General features: G+C 42.7%; 1 protein-coding gene across 3 annotated transcripts in view; it reads right to left on the reverse strand.

The window, feature by feature from the left end:
• The window catches only part of LOC133342862 (glutamate receptor 2-like), a 219,752-nt gene that overhangs the window by 14,583 nt on the left and 180,991 nt on the right, over positions 1 to 24,178 (reverse strand). For all 3 annotated transcript variants that reach the window (XM_061552205.1, XM_061552204.1, XM_061552203.1), the window contains 4 exons: positions 17,645 to 17,749; positions 7,229 to 7,342; positions 3,016 to 3,222; positions 824 to 1,263 (listed from right to left, as the gene is read on the reverse strand). In XM_061552205.1, coding sequence (XP_061408189.1) covers positions 824 to 1,263; positions 3,016 to 3,222; positions 7,229 to 7,342; positions 17,645 to 17,749 — 866 coding nt within the window. The remainder of the gene's footprint in view (positions 1 to 823; positions 1,264 to 3,015; positions 3,223 to 7,228; positions 7,343 to 17,644; positions 17,750 to 24,178) is intronic.

The raw sequence follows: 24,178 nt of genomic DNA on the forward strand, positions 1-24,178 counted from the left end.
CGGGTTGGGAGTATGGAAGAGGAGGGGGGGCAGGGAGGAGAAAGCATTGGTTTATAATTCCTGCTGGGATGACTATACAAGTCCAATCCCATGGGCTTAAGCGTGGAATCTCGATAAAAAAAATGTGGACGTCAAAAGTTGGCCCATGTTCCTGCAGCTTGTGGCCCCTGCAGCTGTGCCTTTAGCTAGGTATGGTGGAAGGCATGATGGCATTAAACTAAAATATGAAACAATTTTTTATCTAACCAGGTAAGGCCCACTGAGCTATATTGCTCTTTTAAGAAGCGACCTGGCCACAAATCACAGCTCAACCAAGTGGCGTATGTGGAAGTTTATAGCAGCCAAATACTCTAAACGCATTTTGACTCTAAATGTGGAGGGAAAGACCGGATGACTTGGAGAACAATCCATGCGACCACGGGGAGAACATACAAACTCCAAATATACAGGCGTCAGGGCCGGGATCGAACCCAGGATCTCCTTATACCAGGCAAGGTAGTTAACATCTCGCCACCGTGGCGCCCATGATGATCACTGTGTGGCAGAGAACTAGCCCTTCTCAACACTGTGAACATTTGAAAGACATGGACACATCCTTAGCATGACATTCAATATACAGCTGGCTTCAGGGTCGGAATTAAACTCAGGACCTTTTGCATACTAGGCAAGGTTTAATAGGATTCAAATTTCTATATACCCACATAAGGTGCGTCAGGATCCCGACTTAAAGTCTCCTGCATACCGGTCGAGGGAGTTGACATCTTGCCACTGCGGCATGTCCACAGAGGGTGAGCAAAGCAGGAAGGTGTGATGAGCGCTTTACCTGGGCGAGATCTCGCATCCCTGCTGCATGAATGCGCCGAGGGAGAACCAGAGGCTGTTGAAGATGCCAAACTCGTTGGGGGGCTCCCCACCCCCACCACTGCCGCCCCCCGCACCACCGCCGCTGCCCCCTCCTCCTCCACCCCCGCCGGTCCCACCGTTGCCGTTGGGCTCGACGTCGGTGTCATCGTCGCGCTGCCACTCGTAGGGGCTGAAGCGGCTCACCAGGAAAAGTACGACGCTCACGCCGATGTACGCAAAGATGATGCACATCCAGATTTCGTAGGCGAGCGGGTCGAGGAACGAGAAGACGCCGGGCTTGGACTTCTGCGGCTTCTTGATCATGATGGAGATGCCCAGGCTCATGAACGGCTTGGAGAAGTCTATGACTTCCTCGCGCACCAGCGAGATGGTGAGCGGGGCGATGGCGATGTCTGCCCGCTGCCAGTGTGCACAGCGCAGTGTCCAACGGTCAGACAAAGAAGGAATGTCGCGCGTTCGCATGGAGTCTGGAACGATTGCCAACATGCGCTCTTTTCCCTCTGAGACAGTGGTTTTCAACCTTTTTTGGCTACTGTACCCTCCTTGTTGAATGTTGGTTCAACCGAGTACCCCCTTGCCTGACCCAACATGGTTCTGAGAAATAAATGTATGAATGATGAACATCAAAATGTTAACCCATTGTCCACTTTCCATAATAGCTAGTAACTCCAAGCTAATGAAAAAAATCAACGGAAGCTCTGCACATTATGTAATGTGTTCACGCTTGCTGGTTACTCTTGGAAACCACATTGTTTATAATCAATGAGTTTAGAAAGGTCTTTTATATCGTTCTAGGTTACCATATGTATTCAAATTGTATCATAGTTATTTGATATTTGCAGACTCATCGATGATTATTGACCAATGACTCTCATGTACGATATAATTTTACGCATTTATGAATAACCTCATGTACCCCCTGGGACATTGCCACGTACCTCCAGGGGTCCGCTTAGCCCCGGTTGAGAACCACTGCTTTTAGGTATTCAATTAGTGACAACAACGTTCCGTTTCAAGCCGCACAACAAAATAATATCACATGTATGTAGTAGCATCATCGGCCAGGGAGATGTGATTATGACTCGCGACTCCACAAGATGACGTCACGTGCCAACGAATATTCTTTGAGTCTGTTTTTGTTGCCAAGCTTTGGGCAACTCTGTAAGCAAAGTTGGCTGGTTTTCTATAGAGAAAGTCCCTAATAGCAACACAACTTTACAATAAAATGACAGACAGACATACGGATGAACATAGAGACAGATGGATGGACAGCCACATCCAATGCGTGTTTAGCCAGAGTTTGGAAAGCGTTATTAAAGAGTGTCTCCAAATTCACAACAACATTGTGGGATACTCATCCTTGTTGTTGGTCCTGAACCAGGGGTAATAATCTACATTTCTGTGGAAGGAGCCAGCCTCTCCCTATGACAACCACTGTTGACTACCCACAAAATAGCAACCATTTTACTGGCCACAGAATGATGATGGGTTGAGTTATCCCTCAACTTAGATTTGAACTCTTGACATATCTATTGTGAGTTGAGTAATCAACCGCAATGCTACCTGACTTAATATGTACAACCATTGCAATCGATTTAGATAACAGCAGATAACGGAGTGGTGTGATCATAGCATTAAAAACACTATCAGCCTAAACACTTAGCTTTGTAGATTCTTGATAATGAGAATTCTATTAAAAAAACAACACAAAGATCTTGTGTCGTTTACAATAATGGCTTTAATGTGGTTCAATAAGCTATCGCATACAAACATTATTGATAAGATATTGACCATCATTATCAGCCATGGTCAATCCACTGCTAGATGAAGGCTTCCCCAAGCCACCGCCATCCCTCATGATCCTGTGACGTAATAATCCACATAGCACCTGCACATGTGCTGATGTTATTGCTCTCAGATGCATTCCATCCCTTGATTGCCCACTCCAGGATTACTCTTGAGCATTGGCCATCATCCCTTAAGACTGTCCTTCTCAAGCCCTCTGTATTTACTATTGGTGTTCTCTTCAAAGGCATTTTTTTTCCTGAAAGACACAACTTTCAAATCGAATGAACAAAGGACACGTACTTTGTTGGCAAAAGGAGAACACATTTAAAGTATGCTCTGGGCCCTGACTACGGGAATACTCACCCCATACACCAGCTCTCCAACCATGCCATTCCAGACCTTGGTGTCAGGATTTCGTGCCCCATAGGCACCATCGGGCACCACCGACCATTTGTACTCGAACTGTTCGTGGATAGCGATTTCTTGGCCCAGGTCCACGCAGTAGCCCTCGTACTTATCATTGCCTTCAAATTGCTCGTGGTTCTTCTTGAGCATGAAGTACGGCGCGTCCTGGGAGAGCGAGGGAGGGAAAGTTTGACAATCGAAGGCAATGCCCTGGATTAGAATACATCATTAACATCATCAGCTATGGTCAGGCCACTGCTGAATGGAGGTCTCCCCAGGCCACTGCCATCGAGGCAGTGCCCCAAGAAGATGTTGATCCGCACGCTGAGAATCAAGATGGTCTGTTTTGCTACCTGTAAACTTGAAACATCAAATTGTTAAAGTTAAAACTGAATGTCCCTGTTGGTCAATCGACACTCCATGTTAAAGTTAATCAAAAACAAATCCCAAGTAAATTTAAAAACCTGAAAGTAAAAATGTCTAATCCCACTTACGGTCTCCATTTGGTTGCATAACCCTCCGGACTTTCAAGGAGGCTGACAAATGCTTGGCTGGGAGCCATCGTTTTTAAATAGCTTACTGATAAAAGTAGCTTGAACCTTTATCCATGGGTAAAAGTGGTTTACGAAAGATAGCCGGGCGGCGAACACGTTGTTATACCCGCTGGGAATTTTTGGTGCAATATTAAATTTCTGTTTCTCGACCAACTCGTGACCTTAAGGTGACCTCTTCCCAAAAAAATATTACGAACGACATTTGCAATTCTGGCAGTGAAATATGAAGACATTGAAAAAAATAATAATACTGCATTTACTCCACAGAGAGGAAGCTGCAGTGACAACCAGAAGACACATATTTTACAATGTATGTCTTTATTTAAAATGTAATATTGTCAACATTTACCATGTTCAACGAGATTCTTACAATATCCCCAAATAACATAATCTAGTAAACCTTTAAAAAAAAACATTTGACTATTCAACCCATTAATTGTATATTTCTAAAAAATAATGCTCTAATATGTATTGTTAGTTCTGGCTTAAAGTAAATTAAATACATTGCTATATTGATCTTTTCATTCCCACTTTAAATATGTATAGTTACATCAAGAATGATGAAATGTTTTTCGACTAAAATCCACTGGTAGTCAATGCATCTCTTTGAAAATAACGGCGAAGACTGGGAAATGAACGTGAGAAACTGGATGACATAGAACGACAGGTTTAAAATTAAAGTATCAACAACATGGCAACAGCACCTTGGACGAAACAAATTACACGATAACTCCATCGCTAAGAGGCAGACAGTTACGCATCTGTCCAGATCAGTCAAGCAGGGCTCGTTTTCGTCCATAATAAAAACCTTTTGGTCACCTCAACAAACAACTACAACCACTAAACAATTGTCAAGAAAGCCATGCCCATCTCAGAGTACTGAGCCATTACTCCTGAGATCATGGGTTCAAATCCTAGACTGCTATCTGAGATCAAAGCAGGTTCTGAGGAGGAGTAGTCGTAGTGAATTTTGTGATCTGGGCCCATATGTCAATGCTCTGTAAAAAAAAAATTTGGAAAACGATTGTTTTGTTTGTTTTCATCAGTGTTTTAAGCTAAACTCAACACCATTCCTTGGTAAAGGTATGAGGTTCAAATATAACAGGTCGCCCTGGTTATATTTATTGCGCGTGTATTAACCGCACAAGTACATGGCGCCTGCTTCACAGTTTATGTAATTTGGAATTAGCAGGCCGTTTCTGTGCTGGCATCGCGGTCCAAATTGACCAAAGTCGGAAATTTCCCATAGATTACTCAATTGGGATTACACACAGCAACGTCACCCACCGATATGAAACTCTGACTATGCATGTGAAACGCAGCGCCTTCGTGACAGCCTTGTGCTATAACAATGACGCGAACACCAAATGTATTACGTTTATTACTATTTACACCGAGGGAATTTTTTGCATAAGCAATTAGTGAGCAACTTCCCCGTTTCCATTATAGTCAACAGTGGTATTACAAACCCTTTGAGGATATACAATAATCAGTGCTTATAAATCAATCACCAGTTATTTTGTCTGCTTCACAAATGAAGAGTGATCTCTTCATGGTAATGATTGCATATCTTTGAAAAAAATGCCTAAGATGCTAATTGTACTATTTTTTGGAGTAAAAAAGGCAACAAGTTAATTATCCGTCTCAGAGAAATTTGTAACGGCAAAACATGGACGGCCTCTCCAACATTATTCACGGGTTACAGTTTTTACGATGCCATTTTTTCGATTGCAAGACGTTTTTATTTTATTTAGATTGGTTTTAGGTTACTTTTTTGTTGCTTTAGTAGAATTGGCAAGGTCAGACAGAATGTGAGTCACGGGAACATGCCACACAGACACGCGATACGTAATGGGGAAAGAAAGAAACAAAGGGATGACATGGTGAAAGTAAATTCGAAAACTTGTGAAACTTGTTTGAATAATGTCAAATACTTCCCTGCTCTAATGGTATTGATTTAATGCTTTCCAGATGTGAAAGACAAAATATGTAGCACAGAAGAACGTTCAAGAATTCTAATAGAGATCAGACCAACAGAAGAGTTACGTTGAGTAACACAATTTCGTGCTTTTCAGTGCTCCCTCACATATCCTGTCATCATGTTTACATGCCAGTTTTTCCAATCTAAGAATTTGGAATTTTCACCACAATGCAGAGCATCACTCCGTGTATCGCAAGGCAATCTCGCATTTCCTCATGGTATCCATGGTTTAACTACGTGCATACTTCTATCACATCAACAACAGTGCCGTGACATGTACACATTGGTTTATGTTAATGATCATGTGATGTTCATTGACTTGTAGTTGTGCACTCTGCACGAGCTGCAGAGCCACTGTGTATAATGAAACACAATGCATACAGATGCAGTGACAGGCTGGATTATCACTCTCACAGCCTCACCATCAGGGGAGGCTTTGAAGACGGTCACTGCATGGTTCTATTCAAGCCTGTGTGCTTGTGGATCAAAGGATCAACAAATATCTTCGGACCATCAATCGCAAGCGTCGTTGTAGAACAATGACTTAGAGGTTGAGAGCGACTGTGATTTATATCAAAGTAGGGTGTGTGAATTTATGCATATAAGAGCAGAGGAATCTGGAGCACATACATTCGTTGAGAATGCATTTTAGTGCTTCGACATGTTCTGCAAAGAAGGATTACCAGCACACCAATAATTAATATTTCATCATTGGGGAGTAATATCCTGGGCCCTCCCTTCACCTACCTACACAGACCAACGTGGGCAAGTACGGTAAAATAACCCACGTGACCAACACAGAGGGTGGAGGACTTCATCCAGCAGTGGATTGGCAAAGAGCAGCCAATTATAAAGTATCATTATGTTATCATCTTCGCGCTGACATTTGTACATTATTAAAGGAGCTCTTCTTCACTTACTGGTGTTCACACTGACAAATGCCATTCGGGTCTCCTCTTCATTGCTGATGAACTTTGAAAATCCAGAGACTTGGGGGCGTAAATGCCTCCTACCTCATGGGCTCTAAGGTTCTCTCACAAAAAGACTTTCATTACATTGTCCCTACCATGTTACAGAGATGAAAAAAGACATCCTTATGGCATCGTATGTGCCCAGGCAGGGGTCTCTGGGCGCATGGTGTTCAATGTATATATTCTTTTTTTTTAAGATAGAGGACAATACTATAAGGATGCTCATGAATACCCAAGGCTAAAGGTCCCACATTCACTGTATAACATAAAAACTATGTAGATATGTGTTTATTGAAACCATTAAAAACAATCCCGGATGATATAAGATGTTTTGAGTGCCAATTTCACCAATCAAACCGTTTGATCTACTGCAATTAATTACATTGTAATTCCATACTGCACTTGGAGGCGAGGCTGCTTGAGGTCTGTAGAGGCGTAGCTCAAATGGCCTGGAGCAATGCAATTGTTGACAGCGAGCTATGGGAGTTCAATTTTTCCAAAAAGTGTAATTTTTTGCCATCAGGCTTCGTTTTAAAATCCCCATTATCAGCATCTCCAAAAGCCGTGGTCCCTGGCCCAATCAGAGAATGTGCGCAGCGGAGTGGTGACAAAGAGACGTGGGGGCCACGAGCCCTCGCCGCACTGCCTGCTCAGGCTGCCCTCACCAAGATGGTGGTGACGATAACGGTCCGGTTGCCAGTTTTGCCCGATCCATTCCTGCCGAGCATTTCCTGGTTGGTGATCACCAAGTTCCGCGCTCTCTCCGACCAGTAGCCAATCTGCAACACATCACGCGACAAAAAAATACACACAACACCAATTAAGATTCCCGCGTATACATGGCCTAATAATTATTCACTCGACATTTTTTGGAACTCTGCTAAGCTGGCTTAGATTACCGGCATAAGGGGCCGTCCATAAATGACGTCACACACCTAGGAGGGGGGAAGGGAGGTCAGACATTTGTGACGATGTGTAACGAGGGGGGGAGGAGGGGTTTGAGAAATGTGACGTCACATCAAAATGCGGAACTTTAAATAAATATTAAGAATATAATTGTTATAAAAACACTCATTTTGATTAATTTTCATTATTGACTATTTGATTATTTTAATTTACTGAAGTCACTTTTTATTTTTTCCATGAAAAAGCATTTTGCTTCTCCATCAGAGAATGGAGAAGCATACATTTTGTAAAAAAAAATATGATTATTATTAAACATTTTTATTTTAATGATTCTACCGGGGCTTTTCATTCTGTGGAATGAATATATGATTGTTATAATTGTACTCTCCATTTTGCTAAGTCTACTACAAAGTTTCAAGTATTTTTTAAAGTTATAATTACTATTAATATTTTATAGTTATAAGAGAATGTGAATATAATATTGTTAACATCTGCAGTTTTAGTTAGACGTTGAATATTTTAAAGTGAATTTATGCAAAATTTCAGCTTTCCAACGCCTCCTTTTTAATACGTGTTTTCTCCTACAACATCAGAGTGCAGCGCCACATTAAATACGCACGAAAATGACAATAGTTAAAAGTGATTTGAAGCATGTTTTATTTTCAAAATGGAAATATAGTTTGGGGGGGGGCAAAGCTTTGTGACGTTATATTTGAGGGGGGTCTGACTTTTTGTGACGCCGTGTGACGAGGGGGGAAGGGGGGGGTCAAAAATCGGCCAAAATCGCGTGACGTCATTTATGGACGGCCCCTAATGCACTACCACTAGAGAACAAGGTACATCGACATAATATAGTATTTCCTCATTATTCACGAACTTGCTGTCCGCGATTTTGCTGTGCGCGCATCTGGAATTCTACAGAACTGCATCAAAACACAGAGAGAGAGAGAGAAAGTGGTGAGAGGGAATGTGATGCAAGAAAGTGGTGAGAGATAAAGCTTACTCATGTATTTATTTAAGGTAGACCAATATTATTATTATCTGTGAAATGTGCTATTCACGAGCATCTCCGGAACGTATCCTTTGCGAATAATGAGGGAATACTGTACTAATAATCCTTTATTATTGTACCTAATATTCCTAGAATCTCATCAAGAAGTTTAGACCATGATGACAATATCAGGCAAGGTGGATGCAGCGGTGTGCCAAAACTATTTCTGGACAGTGTAACAAATCAGAATCAGAATATTTATTTATACTGCAGGAGTAATCTGATAAGCTATAAAGCTCTTTTTCACAGATGTCCAGTCGGGGCGGATAACAATGTTACAACAATAAACAATACAAAAAAATGATACAATAGAACCCCTCTAAACGATGGTAATTGGTTCGTTAAGCGAGTATAGGAAGTACAAGTTTAAGGCTTTATTCATTCCGATCGCTTTGAAAGTTACCCTTTTTCGCCCAAAAACCGTATTAACAAAATGTCAACAATGTATATTGATATATAAACATACCAACAAAATTATAAACACATAACAATACAAGAAACATGGTTAATCGATGCATTAATAAATATTTACTGTACCAACACCAGCCCGTCGTTAACAGGGGAAATGGTCGGTAAGCGAACACATTGGGCTCTATGGAATGCCCGTCGTTAAGCAATAAAGTATTAACAATGGTGGTCGTTAAGAGGGGTTCTATTCTACACTACTATTCACTACACTATACACTACTATACACTCCACATTGGGCTCTATGCAGGCCCATCGTCAAGCGATTAGTCGTTAACAGGGGTGGTCGTTAAGAGAGGTTCTACTGTAGAAGTAATACATGGGGACACTGTCATTGTTTTTACAATATTGGCATTTTTGGCAGAAATAAATGGACATGTCATAGGAAGCATCGCGTCTATGTGCCTGAAATATTAAGCTATGGCAGCCCGTGTAAGCTTCAGACTCTTCTACATTAAGAACAAGCCACTGTTTTATTCGCAGTGATAATAAGCAGTCTACATTGATTTGAAGCTTTCGTGACTGCAGGAATCCATAGTCTTTGGTTATTTGGGTAAAGCCACGTAGGTAGAAAAATAAAATAAAGCAAACAATAATATATCACGACGTTTCGATCGCAACACAAGCAAGCTTTCGTCCTCAGGCAGAAAAAATAATCCAGCAGTGGAACTACTGAACTATTTTTTCCACCTAAGGAAGGCCGCTTGTGTTGCGATTGAAACGTCGTGATATATTATTTTTTGTTAAATTAAATTTTTCTACCTACGTGACTTTACCGAAAGAACCAAAGAGTAAGCAGTCTACCGTTAACAAACAGCCGTTCTATATATGCAAATTATATATCAATTCATGAGCGTACTTTGAGGTGCAAATACATCGACGTTTGATTTACACATTAATACAAATAATTGGGCACTTGGAAAAAAAAACTGCACTCCTATAGTTGGAACAGCTGTCTTCCAATAAGCACATTGTTTAGACTATACCTGACTGAAAATCTGCTTTAGAAAAAAAACGCAGGAAAAAGAATGCCACGGGTTTGGTTAACGTAAGTGCTGTTTTTGTGGAAGAGCGTGAGAGGCAGTAAACTGCAAGGCACTTCAATTAATTTCAGCCAGAATCTGTACCAAGTATGCTGGTATAAATTATTCAGCTATTGATTTAGGCCATACATCATTTATTGGGAATACATTCGTACAGTGTGTGACCTGTGTAGAAAAACTGCAAACCCTCAAAAAACGGTCTATGTGTGGCTATAAGCACGTACCCTATATAAGCACGTATTCTATAAAAGCACGTACCCTGTATAAACACGTACCCTATATAAACAAGTGGACATCAGTACAGGGGAGACGAATAATGTTGCATGGCTGACTTAATAGCAGCCATGCTATCGGCACTTGGTGGACCTTTGTGCATGGACAATGTTGTACATCTGATGCTGCAATGGTGCAATGGTTTAGCAGACTGGACTTGCAATCCAGAGGTTTCTGATTTTTGACCTCCTATGGTGGCAGTTTAAACGACATGCAAGTTTCATAAGTCCTTCCACCGTGTCTGCCCAGGGGGATAACCACAGTTTATCGGCAGGTCACCTGCGTCTGGGGTAAAGTGGCCAGCTCGGAAGAGTAGGATAAAAATGCTCTCTAGATGGACTCTCTGCATCTCCCGTCGTAGAGGCCCCTTTCACCGGCAGTGGCATGAGCAAGTAAATATAGAGACGCATCTTTACCCTCATATAGTATTATATTTGGATCGCCTGGAGATATATTTATAGTTATATATTCACAAAGACAAAAATCCCCCGTATAGCCCGACCGCCTTTGTCTCCTCAGTGGTAATGTTTACACATCACGCCAGGTACTCATTTCAGGCTGAGTCGACCTAGGGGAGGCCCACCAGGACGAGTTCAGACATCCGCCACTGTTATGGATCGTGAGCGGGAATCAAACGCGGGTGGTCGGGTTCATAGTGCAGCACAGCGCACTCACCGCTGCCAAAGACAAACATCCCCCCGTGTAGCCTTAACAGACTGTAGGGGCAAGTGCTGTTAGCGAGCACCTATAAAGGCCTCCATGGCACACGAGGGGGTGGGTGGCCAACACCACGCCCAGCCGCCTTTGTCTCCCTAGTGGCGATGTTTACACATCGCACCAGGTACTCATTTGAGGCTGAGTCGACCTAGGGGAAGAGGGCCAGGACCGGTTCAGATAATCGTAACTGGTTTTGGCCGTGAACGGGAATCGAACTCGCGTCGCCAGGTTCATAGCACGGCGCGCTAACCGCTGCACTACCACACACACACATTCCCAGTTTAGCTTTTTTGACTATTCGGGCACGTTGTGTTTGCAAGTAACAAACATATAATACACGCACGTATGTATTTTTCTGCCATCTTAGTTCGAATAAACGTGACTGGCAGAGAACAACAGAGTATACGCGTCATGCGAAAGTGGGTATACAAGGCTCGTGACCTTGCACACCAGGCGCTAAGGTGGACAGGCTGACGCGCGTCTACTCGGCTCATGTCTGTGCAGCATATCGCAATTCTGCAAACGGAGAGGAGCAAACGTTCCACGTGCTCAATCTTAGATAAACATGAGAAGCCTCCGGTGATGTGGTGTCACACTTGGTGTGCAGACACATCTTAAAAGAGGTGAAAGAACAAGGCTGTAGGGAGGGATGCATTTATTATTAAAGACAGAACACCCGGGACATATTCCTTTCCAATTGACGCAATTTGATGTCCAATGTTTCACACTAGAGAGTACAAAAGTGAGCGGATCCTATTTGAGCATTGGGTGCACATCCACGAATCTTCTAATGATGTGCGATAATGTCAGACGTTTATAGAGCACTGCAATACAAATGGTCTAATGTTTTTTTTATACATTGGTCCTATTGTATATGAATAAAAATGGATTACAGTAATTACCATGACAAATTTTATATGAAATATGTGTCACCTTAACAATGAGATGCTGTCTGGCAAGCGTAAAAGTAATTGGAATGTGTGTAACACTGTGTAACAAATTTTTTATATTTATTTGTTCCTGGGTAGTAAGTGTTATTTTCTAATTGGTTTTGCCTCAGAAGTACATACAATGGCTATTATTCCCCACAAACTTTGATATTTTGAAATGTACCTATTTTCCAGAACATTCCAGATATATTCAGTGCTGAGTAAACTTGGAGTAACTTCTAGAACATTCTATAACTTTCCAGTAATATAAATAGTGGTATAATTACAGGGGCTTTAAGGCCACCATTACAGTTTAGTTCCAGCCGCCTAAGTGGATACATATCTACATTTTTCAGAGATGGCATCAACAGGCTGCAAGCATCCGGCAGACGCATTTTGCTATGTCTGTGGCCAATTTATCAAGACAAGAACGAAAAAGTACTCTGAGGCCTACAAGGCATATTTCGGCATGCTTGTCGGGGCTCAAAACAAACCCTGGGCACCTCATTTCATCTGCGAGCAATGCAAAAAACTCTGGAAGGTAAGATATACAATTGTTGCTCGGAATGTTATGTTATAAAATTTGTTTAAAAAATGTAAATTGTAAAAGTTAAATATTAATTTTTTTCAATTTTCAATGTTATTGAAAAAATATATAACTTCTGATAAGTGTTTTGAGAATCTCTTACACATTAGTCATGGGTGAAATAAATGTATTTTTGTGGGATGGTACAGAGGGGAAAAGAGAACTATGAAGTTCACTATCCCAAACATTTGGTGGGAACCCACTGACCACTCAAGCTACATCTGCATGGTGGACCCTTCCAAACGTCGGACTGGCAAGACTGCACCTACTATCACGTATCTGGACCTTCCTTCATCCATCGCCCCGGTGCCACACTGACATTAGCTCCCCGTACCCACTACTCCAGAGAGAGAGCAGCTGTCTTTAGAAGAGAGCAGCAGGTCAGAGAGCGAGGAAGACGTTGTAGAACAAGATGACAATTTCAGAGGTGGAGCTGAGGAAAGAAACCCATACTATCCCAACCAATAAGACCTCAACGACTTTATCAGATATCTTGGTCTCACCAAGTCCAATGCCGAGCTTTTGACATCTAGGCTCAAGCAGTGGAACTTGTTGGATGAAAGTGTGCAAGTCACACATCAGAGGAAGCATCACCAACCTTTTTGCAGCTTCTTCACCCGTCAAGATGGGCTCTGCTTATGCCACAATGTGACCAGTTTGTTCGAGGCAATCAGAATCGCCTGTAACCAGAATGAGTGGCGCCTCTTCATTGACAGCTCATCCAGGAGCCTCAAAGCCGTGCTGCTCCATAATGGTAACAAGTACCCATCTCTTCCCTTGGCTCACTCGGTGCACCTCAAAGAGGATTATAAAAGCATCAAGACCTTGCTGGATGCCTTGAAGTATAATGAGTACGGTTGGGAGGTCATCGGAGACTTCAAAATGGTGGCATTCCTGATGGGTTTCCGAGGCGGGTTCACCAAGTTTCCCTGCTATATTTGCCTTTGGGACAGCAGGGACACGAAGGCGCTGGTAGACCCCCGGAAGGTGCTGATGCCACCACTGCAAATCAAATTGGGCCTTATGCAACAATTTGTCAGAGCTGTAGATATGGAGTTGGCAGCCTTCAAGTAGCTTCAAGACTTCTTCCCTAAACTTTCCTAGGCAAAGGTCAAAGCCGGTGTTTTTATCAGACCACAGATAAAGAAGATCCTGGAGTGAAATTAATTCCCCAAGAAGCTCACTCGTGAGGAGAAAGCAGCTCGGAACAGCTTTGTTGCAGTGGTTCGTGGCTTCCTGGGCAATCACACGGTCGAAAACTATGTAGAGCTGGTTGAGACTCTGGTGAAGAACTACGGCCCAATGGGCTGTAGGATATCCCTCAAAGTCCATATCCTTGATGCTCATCTTGATAAATTCAAAGAGAACATGGGAGCGTACTCGGAGGAGCAAGGCAAGCGCTTCCACCAGGATATACTGGACTTTTAACGCCGCTACCAATGACAGTATAACGGTAACTTGATGGGGACTATATTTGGGGGCTGATTCGTGAAAGTGATTTATAGTATAATCATCAATCTATACAAACTACTCACTTCTAAATCTTTTGTAGTCATTTTTTTATTATTTTTGTACAAATACATGTTAATTTTGATTCAATGTTGTTGTTTTCTGACTTTATGTGAACGAAAAGACACAATCTTAACTTAGGAGCTTTCGTGACTGCAGGAATTATTCTTTAGTTCTTTCGGTAAAGTCACGTATAAAGAAAAAATTATAAATTAAATAATAGCATACGACGTTTCGATTGCAACACAAGCAATCATCATCAGGTATAATGAAATAGCGACATAAAATCTAGCCAGAAAAATATAGACAGACATATAAGCAGACAGATATCACCAAGATACACACAGCGGGCAACACAGGTACAGAGAGGGGTGATCGTCTCTGTGGGGTGGCCTTAAATAGACAGAGGGGGGCAGGAGGCAGCGAGAGGGAGGGGTTAGAGACAAAATTTACATGTCAATTACATAACATTTCGATACTTTGCGAGGTTATTTAATTTTAGTGTGTTTCTTTATCCCCCTAAGCCTGCTCACTCCTTTTTGTTGTACTCATTGACATGTAAATTTTGTCTCTAACCCCTCCCTCTCGCTGCCTCCGCCCCCCTCTGTCTATTTAAGGCCACCCCACAGAGACGATCACCCCTCTCTGTACCTGTGTTGCCCGCTGTGTGTATCTTGGTGATATCTGTCTGCTTATATGTCTGTTTATATTTTTTTTCTGGCTAGATTTTATGTCGCTATTTCATTATACCTGATGATGATTGCTTGTGTTGCAATCGAAACAGTCGTATGCTATTATTTAATTTATTATTTTTTCTTTATACGTGACTTTACCGAAAGAACCAAAGAAGGAAAAGACACAAATTTGCCCGTTTTCTCATTGAAATAGGTACATTTCAAAATATCACTGTCCTGGTCACAAAAGATAAGTTTGTGGAGAATAATATTAATTTTCTATACTTTTTAGGCGTAAGCAATTAGGAAATAACAATATTGATTTGAAGCTTTCGTGACTGCAGGAATCCATACACTTTGGTTCTTTCGGTAAAGTCACGTAGCTATAAAATCAAATAAATCACGACGTTTTGGGTGCAACACAAGCGCCCATCATCAGGTGGGAAAGCATGGTCTGCTGCTGAGGCAAACTAAAATGTTTGAAATGGGTGTAGCTTACTACTTACTACCCAGGAACAAAAATTGTGTTACATAGTGATAATTCACAAAATTGTGGTTAATGCAGACATGATTCCTTGTAAAAGGTTTCAGTTTGGTGTTTTAACATCTTTACACCCGTTTTGTTGCCAGAAAGCAACATTCCAGGCCTTAATGTTTAAGAACTGCAATTGCCTGGTGCGGAATATTTGCAGTGTAAATATTTCAGTGATGCAACTTTTGCTCTCGTCTGTATGCGGCCCAACCTTGAGTCAAGTAGCACAGTGATTGGATCGCTGAGCTCACAATTAGCACGTTGCGAATTCAAATATTGGTTGGGATCTTACTCAGTCCATCATTACTATGGGGTAAAATGAGTGGTAGTTTGCAGAAAATAAACATAAATTGTATATGGAGACCACCCCCCTTCCTACTATGTAAATGAGAACAATTAAAAATGTGTATTCATGTTTACAGACACATAAGAAAGTTCTGCTTATGTTGTCCTCCCCCCGCACCTCCGATTAGCACAGTTGGCTACCTATGGTGCGAAATAAGTTGAACATACATACATACTTCTACCACTGCAATGATCAAGATACAATGCCTTGGCCTTGACTCGTACACCACTAGCATGAAGGTGTGTTATAGAACACGTTTGAAAGACTTAAAATTACTACATCACTATACAAGATTACAATATTTTGGTGCTATCCTCCAAATATTTCGTCAGGAGCTGGGCCAGACAAATTCAATGTAAAGCACATTTGTATAGCGCACGGTCAATGGTGACTGGCTGGAAACCATCACACTCGGTGTATGTGAGGGCCTGATTTTTTTTCTCTGGCGAGATCCCATAGTCATAACCGAAGCGTTCTGTCGTGCCAGCTACAGTAAGTCCTGTGGCTGGCATAATATCACCCCCCACCCCCCATAGCCCACTGGCCCTGCTGGAAACCTGAAGCTTTCTCAAGCCCATTGTAGTTCTCTACAGCCATCAGCATAATAACCTATCATTCCGTTTATTGGAAATGCGCACACATGCTCTGTGCATCTACGGCAGTGGGAGTTATTAAATTCAGATGGGCAATTCCCTTCGCGATATTAGCTGTGCTGTTATCAAGTACCTCATGCTGTTCGAGAGAGGTGGAGTGTATTTTCCGGCTGGCTTTGTCATTCTTTGTGTGTGGGTGTGTGCTGTTCCATACGAAACTACGGATCTTCTCGGTCACAGTTATGCCCTCACTCATCTACGCTTGTGGAGTCATTTAAAAGGGACATTTGCGCCAGATAAAACACACATTCAGGCTGGCCTGGCCATGATCCATCCTGGGTTTAATCGGCCTGGGATTTTGTGAAGAGCTCCCAGATCCTTGAAACATCTGGACACAGTCCTAATCAGTGACCTCCTAAAGCAGGTGAAGCTGCAAAGGCTGGGTCATGTCGCCCTCATGTCCAGCCACTGCAGGCTTCTGTTTGGCGAGATAGAGGGCACTAAACAGGTGCCGCCTGGTCTGGAGAAGAGATGGGCTGAATTGATACTGTTGAATGCAGAAAAGATTGGATTTGCTGATCAGTGGTACCAGCTGTGTCAAGATCGGCTTCTGTGGAGGAGGCACGTGCAAAAATCAACTCGGCAGTTGGAGGCAGTTGCCCTCGAACAACAATGGAGGGCTGAGGAGCAATGTTTATGTAGTGGGTTCGAATTAGGTGCACACACACGCAGCTTGGAGGCAACACTATTTATTAAACGGTAAGTAATATAACACTGTACATGAGGTGGTGACCACCTTCCTCAACTCACTAACACTCTGGAACGCGACACAGACTGGACCAGGCAGGCAACGGCCTGCCTGGCCCAGGACGACGACTCGGGACTTGACGACCAATGATGTCTTCACTTCGGAGTACAGTACAACAGCCTCACTCTGCTGTTCACACCACGCTTATATCTGCTTTGGCGTGGCCGGCTCCGCCCAGGCGTGGCTGGCTCTGTCCAGGCCACGCCTCCCTTCCCAAGGCCACGCCTCCCTTCCCCCACCTCTGGGAAGGTCCGGATCCCTCCACCACGTGACCCCCCAGGCACCCCCTTGGGGCCCCCAGCCCTCGTACGGGCCGACACAGTAGTGACCGTTCTATGTCACTACATTTACATTGAGCGGAGTGCCAGATGGTTGTTAAAGTGCAAGTTGGCACAGTGGGCAACACAGTTATTGCATCTGCCAGTCATCTCAGTCATTGAACCCATGACACCTGGGTCTGTCCCGTAACCTCCTGTCCAGCGAGTCTTCGACACTTCACGTGGCCTCCAGGTGCACTGAGCCTCGCACAAGCGCTGTGGTGATGTCACCGGCCACTTAGAGGCAAATAACAGTTATTGTTGTTGTTAAACAGTGCAACACAATTACAAAATAACAAAATAACTCGGCAATCAGCAGACGGGGAGGTACCTTTTGGGGGCCGTTTGTTCTCAGCTCCATGACGCCCAGGGTGTAGTTGGTGCGTTGGCCTAGGTCGTTAAATTGGATTGTCTTTGTGAGGCCGTGGGTCTTCACCTGCATGGGAAACGTGAACACAGAAACGTCACAGCGAAAGTACGTCGGTGATAGCAATGCCATCAGTCATACAAGATAGCTGAAACCATCTCTGCGGTGGATGGTAATCGCTCAATTTGGAATTATGAATTTCAATCATCGCCCCCTGCCATGAAAACCCGACAGTACCCTTATCAGAAAGTGTTGTGAGGCTTCCATGGGTAAACAAGCGTAAGCGAAAAAACAATGAGCCCATTAATTATTGTACGGTATAATAACATGCACCCCCATTGTCAATCCATTGCTGATCGAAGGCAATTCACACCGTGGCAATCCTTCACACTGCTGAACAGGTTTGATTCCTAGTCATGGCCGACATCACTCCTGAGTGATATGGGGCCGTCCATAAATGACGTCACGCACCCTGGGGGTGGGGGGAGTCAGACATTTGTGACGATGTGTGACGAGGGGAGCGGGGGGGTTGAGAAATGTGACGTCACATCAAAATGCGCAACTTTAAATAAATATAGAAAACACGTTCTACTTAATAAAATCGATTTTTTAATAAATGTTTTCTCTTCCAACATCAGAGTGCAACGCGACATTAAATACGCACTACAATGACAATAGTTTAAAGCGATTTGAAGCATGTTTTTTTTTGGGGGGGGGGCATAGCTTTGTGACGTCATATTTGAGGGGGTGTCTGACTTTTTGTGACGCCGTGTGACGATGGGGGGGGGGTCAAAAATCGTCCAAAATCGCGTGGCGTCATTTATAGACGGCCCCTATCTCAACCGGTGTTAGGTTCCACCTTCACCATGAACCTGTTTTGGGCCCCACTTTCACCAAACCATATTGACTAGTCTGGTGAAGTATGGTTATGTAGCACAACGACCCACACAGCCAGGGGAGCCCTTCATCTAGATACATTGACAAAGGGCTGTACATTTATTACTATAGATTTAAATGCAACTTTACAGTTTAATCACCTGCATTGCCATTTCCTGATAATGTTACTGTTATTTTAATAACTTAACTGGGAGTACATTGTCACTTTCTACTTTAGGAGTGACACCATAGGTTCAGATTTAAATCATATTTAAATCATATTTAAATCTGATCTGATATTGTGGGAAACATTTTTAGAAACAATTGAGTCGTTTTGATTGGCTGCATATGGACTTAATGTTACCTTATTGGCTGATTGGTTCGCGTCCGATCTGCTGATTGAATCATCAATATCTGCCACGGTCAATCCACCACTGGATTCAAGCCTCTCCAAGCCATCACCATCTTTAATGATCCTGCGATGTAATGATCAACTTCTCGCCTGCACACAAGCTGATTTCATTTCTTCATCTCCTCGGTGGATCCTTCTCAGATGAGTTCCATTCCTTGGCTGCCGCAACATCGTTAATGTTAACCATAGGCCACTGACCCTTGCAACAACATGTCTTGTCCAAGCTTGCTTACGTTTCTAAACAGTCTGAACGATGCCGTTAACCCGTGCTGTGATCCCTAATCCATTGGATCTCATCAGGCCCAAACCGTGCACACATTGAAAGCTACGATTCTACATATGGCCAGTCCGTGTGCCCTATCATTATCCAAGCAATTTTTTTTATGAGATCCGGCCATTCAGGGTAATTTCAAAGGAGCCTACTGCTCATCAATTTCATTGTGTAGTTCAGAGTGATGCAAAGAAAGAGTAGGTTTAAAACTTGGATTAACGTTGTGCAGCATGCAGTTTAAAAATTGAATTGCATTACGGTATTTGGATTAGACGTTATACTTCATGACAGCAAAAGCTACGTGAGTAAACGTCAGGGAACAAGTTGCCGAGGAGCTGGGCGCGTAATTGGCCGTATTGAGTTGGGGAACTGGTGCCGTTTGGACTGCAACCGAGGGAGAGCAGCAGAATGGACAAGAAGAATCAGCACCTTAATCTGCTGCGCCTCTGAAGGGGCACTGACCTCACATGTCTAGGACTTTAAATAATCTGTCTTAGCCCAATGTAATCCCATCAACATCTCCAATTACTGACCTTTTTAATAAACACAATTAACACAAAAACCAGGTGGAACCGCCATAGCAAATTACGGAAGCTTGTGTTGCCTCCGAAACGTCGTGATTTAAATTATTTTAATTTTTTACCTACGTGACTTTACCGAAAAAACCAAAGAGTATGAATCCTTGCAGTCACGACAACTTCAAATCTAGAATTAACACATATGTCTAACATCAGTCCAGGCAAATTGGCGTGTGGATACAGTGTTTAATTATAATTCAAGCAGATCTAGCCAGCTCAATGAATATAGTGGGTTGTAGTTTTGAACAAACTAGATCTTACAACCAAAATGGTTATTGCCTTTCAACATTGAGTAGTTCACCAGCATTGGTTTAAGAACACCTTCCTGTTCATACAATCAATGTCAACGCAGTTCGGAGATTTTTGTGTTAAACCAATGCTGCTCGAAGGAGGCATTGGTTTAACACAATGCTACTGGAAGGAGGCACTGCCTTTGCTGCTGATGAGATGTGTAAAACATGTTCAATGTGGAGACACAAATATGGGCAGGAGGTGGTATTCATTTTTTTAACGAGAACTAGAATGAAAGGGGTGATGCTGGTGCATGGGCGCTACGGTGTTGAGATGTTAACTACCTCGCCTGGTACGCAGGAGGTCGTGGGTTCGATCCTGACCCTAACGTCTGATTATTTGGAGTTTGTATGTTCTCCCCGTGGTTCGCTTGGCTTTTTCTCTGGGTTCTCCAGTTTATCCCTCCACGTTTAGAAACATGCGTTTAATGCATTTGGCTGCTATACATTTCCACATGATTAGCTACTTCGTTGAGCTATCATTTTTTTGAAAAATAGCTATATAGCTCAGTGGGCCTTATCTGCTAATATAAAAAATGCTTTTTTAGTTTAAATGCCCCACAAATTCTTCAGAGCATATTCCCTAAACCTGCAAAATGATGTATGTTTCCTAGCTATAAACTGCAGTGTTTTGAATTTCTGAGCTTGACTGCACAGCCAGGGAGTAATTTTCCAAGCTGTATTGATTAAAACCATGCATGCATTTCCACAAGGATGGCAGCCTCATTATTGGATGCTCTGTTCCACAATTCGATTTGCAATGCACTATTCATTTAAATGGGCTGATACCTGATGTGTATGCAATCTACCGTATAGTCTGCTAAGGCCATGTGCTGTGTATTTTACACAATTAAAATTCTACAACTTCGTGTCCGGAATTGACACCAGCCTTCAGAGTTACCCGGTAACATACAATAATAATAGTAATGATACAGACACAACAAAAGCACAGTCACCATTACGAATAAAGCAGTCCCCGGCCTGGTAATTACATTCACTACAAGGCCACATAAATAGTAAGTGGAGCAGAGTGGTAAACTGCCAGCTGGTAAAACAGGAGGTATACACAGTGTAGTCGCATTGAGACTCGTGTTCTTAAGTCTTATAAACATTTTAATGTCTTATACTACAAGATCCAGAACAATACCTGGCATTACGGTAAACCAAACATTGTGACTGGGAGCTATATAAAGAAAGGACCATATTCACTCACTCCATCTACTATTAATAACTGACTCTTCAATTGCATGCATCTCATCAAAATGTGTGGTGTTACCTGGCACAGGCGCCGTGGTGGCGTCACCATCACTGAGTGGCAAATGGCCGGTATTGGTTTTTTGGTGTTGGTGTGAGTGTACTGCAGTGTGAACCCCGCAGTCTGAGTTCAGTGTCCAGCCGTGGCTAACATCAGTGGCAAGTAATATCTTAATCGGTCCTGGGATTGTCTATTACCAGCCTGCGTGAAGAGCTTGCAGAAAGGCCAAACAACCCCAATGACTAACAAAGCATGGGGGGAGACCTTCATCCAGGTGCTTGATTGACATGGGCTTTTAAATATTACAAATGTGCAATCATCAAACATGAATCAAGGTGTTGTATGATTCCTCATAGGATATCTGTGCTTCACGCAATTGAGGTAAACGCCTTGACTAGATGGCCTTTTGTTAGACTATAACTATAATTTTGGCGGCCCATGGCCGCCGAAATTTTAGCTCCTGCGGAGGGCTTCTCATTTCTCAACCCTTCGCGCTTCGCCCATAGTCCCCACTGATGTTCTCTCCTCCCCCCCCCCCCCCCCCATGTGTGCAGATACTACTGACTCTATTGTATGTAGGGTGTGTAGGAGATACTACTGACTATTGTATGTAGGGTGTGTAGGCTTATATTCATACGAATATTTGTTTGGGGGGGGGGGGTCGACAGTTGTTGTAAACTTGTTGGATCAACTTTTTACCCCCACATCTGGGGGGGTCCACTCCTCTATACAATTTTGATTCAGGCCTTCTAAAAGGCTCTCATAATTTAGTTGACAGACAAACAGAACACCAGGATTTCATAAGAGATTGCTGGCAAGGATACAATTCGATGTCTGCACTTATGTACGGGCAATCATATATAACACTGTCTAACATATAGATTAGCGTGGGGAGGTTATGGTGCAGCGGTTCGCACAATGCTCTACGAAATCTGTAACTTGAGTTTGATTTCTGACCACAGTGAAATCTAAACCAGCCCCACACCCCCACACCATGTAGAATGTCTTAATCCAGCAGAAATTCCCTCCGGAAAGCCCCCCAGGGGGTGTTTGGGCCTACCCTTCCACGATGACGAGGCGTATTTGAAGATGTTGAAGTATCCCGCGGCTAATTCCAACACTGACGACTACTGCTCTCACGCGACCCCCCCCCCACCCCCAATTATACTGCAGACTGAACAGAGGCGAACGGAGTTTGAGCAACTTTGCCATTGTTTCAACAGCTGCACCGGCAGGGGATTTAGAGGTAAGTCCAGTGTGCTGGCCATTGCACCATGGCATCACACTCTCCACTCCAGGGGCGATGATGCTATGTTCATGTTAAATCGATCAAATGTATGCGATTGTGAAGAAGGAAATCAGAACCGTAATCAAGCAACATATTGACCGTGCAATATGAGGAAAATACACGTAGTGAAATTACGCAAAGTCACTTTTAAAGCCTCAAAAAAGTAAACCTCCCAACATTGCTGACACGTAAAGTATGTGTACATATCATGAGGACCTCCTTTGCCAGTACCAACATATAATAATAGGTTTTTCTCTATTTTTTCTGGCAACAAAATTTAAACCTTTTTTTACAAGGAATCATGTCTGCATTAACCACAATACTTGTGGTCAGAATGCAAACAAAAACACACTCTGATAATATATACATTGTCCTTGAAACTAGACCGTTTGAGATGAGGCTCTAACGAAAGCTGTCTCTGGTGTGGACCAATCAGTTTCAAGGACAATGCATATATTATCAGTGTGTTTTTTGTTTGCATTCTGACCACACGTATTGTGGTTAATGCAGCCATGATTCCTTTTAAAAAGGTTTCAGTTTTGTTGGCATAAAAAGGGGAAAACCCTATTATTGTCTACATATGTTGAACTTCTTTCGCACCGTACATAGCCAACCGCGCTAATTGGAGGTGTGGGGGAAGGACAATAACGAAACACAGCCAGTTACATCGGCAAGTATGCTTCCTATACTTGTTTTAATTTGTATTGAAAACAAGCTGTATTTTACAAGTGATATACTATCAAAATGAATCCATAAAGTAATTAAATTTTCCCGCATAAAAGTAGGATTTGAATATTTTCATTTGGCCTCTGGTTTTATGACACAACGTGTAACCTGATGTGCATAGCCCAGTACAGTTTTATAAAATGTCTGGCTTCATGGAATCTAATTCATTAATTGGGTATACTCAATAGTGGTGTGTAACACAATCCTTAACACAATCAAGATGCACTAACAAGGCGCTGTTGTTCGGTAATATTTAAAACACTGGACGTTTCTTGAGGGCCATTTTGAAGTCAATTACTACAATAACCTGGTGTGCGTTTTAAAATATCGTTGCTCACACGACGATTGCATCGTGAATTCATTGTGGTGAGCTATTAGGTCCCGTGGCAGACGGGACCATCTTATTATTACGGAGTTCATTATTGCAGTTCCCACGCCACGTTTCTGCCTGGATTATGTTTTGTGGGCGCAAAAAAAAATGTCCTCCTTGATGTCCAGCGCCTGTCCAGTAGAACCTCTCTCTCTCCACATCACCGACTTGGCAAAAAAAACCTTCTAATGAAATAATTAGATGCCCTCATTAAGGTGACCCGTTCCTTGCTTCCATGTGCTTATTACTGTCCAACGGCAACGTTAGAAAATTCGTTTCGAAACTCGTAATTGTGTGGGGAAGCTGTGCCGGTGGATAATATGGGAGTACTGTATGTTAGGGAGGAGGCAGCTGTGTTAATGTGGACATTCGAATTACCGTGTAATGTTCACTGAGCCCAAAATTGTTAATGATAATGTCAATTTCTATGGC

Source organism: Lethenteron reissneri, chromosome 16, assembly GCF_015708825.2.
Source record: "Lethenteron reissneri isolate LAM-NWPU_2019-01 chromosome 16, ASM1570882v1, whole genome shotgun sequence".
Lineage (NCBI taxonomy): Eukaryota > Metazoa > Chordata > Hyperoartia > Petromyzontiformes > Petromyzontidae > Lethenteron > Lethenteron reissneri.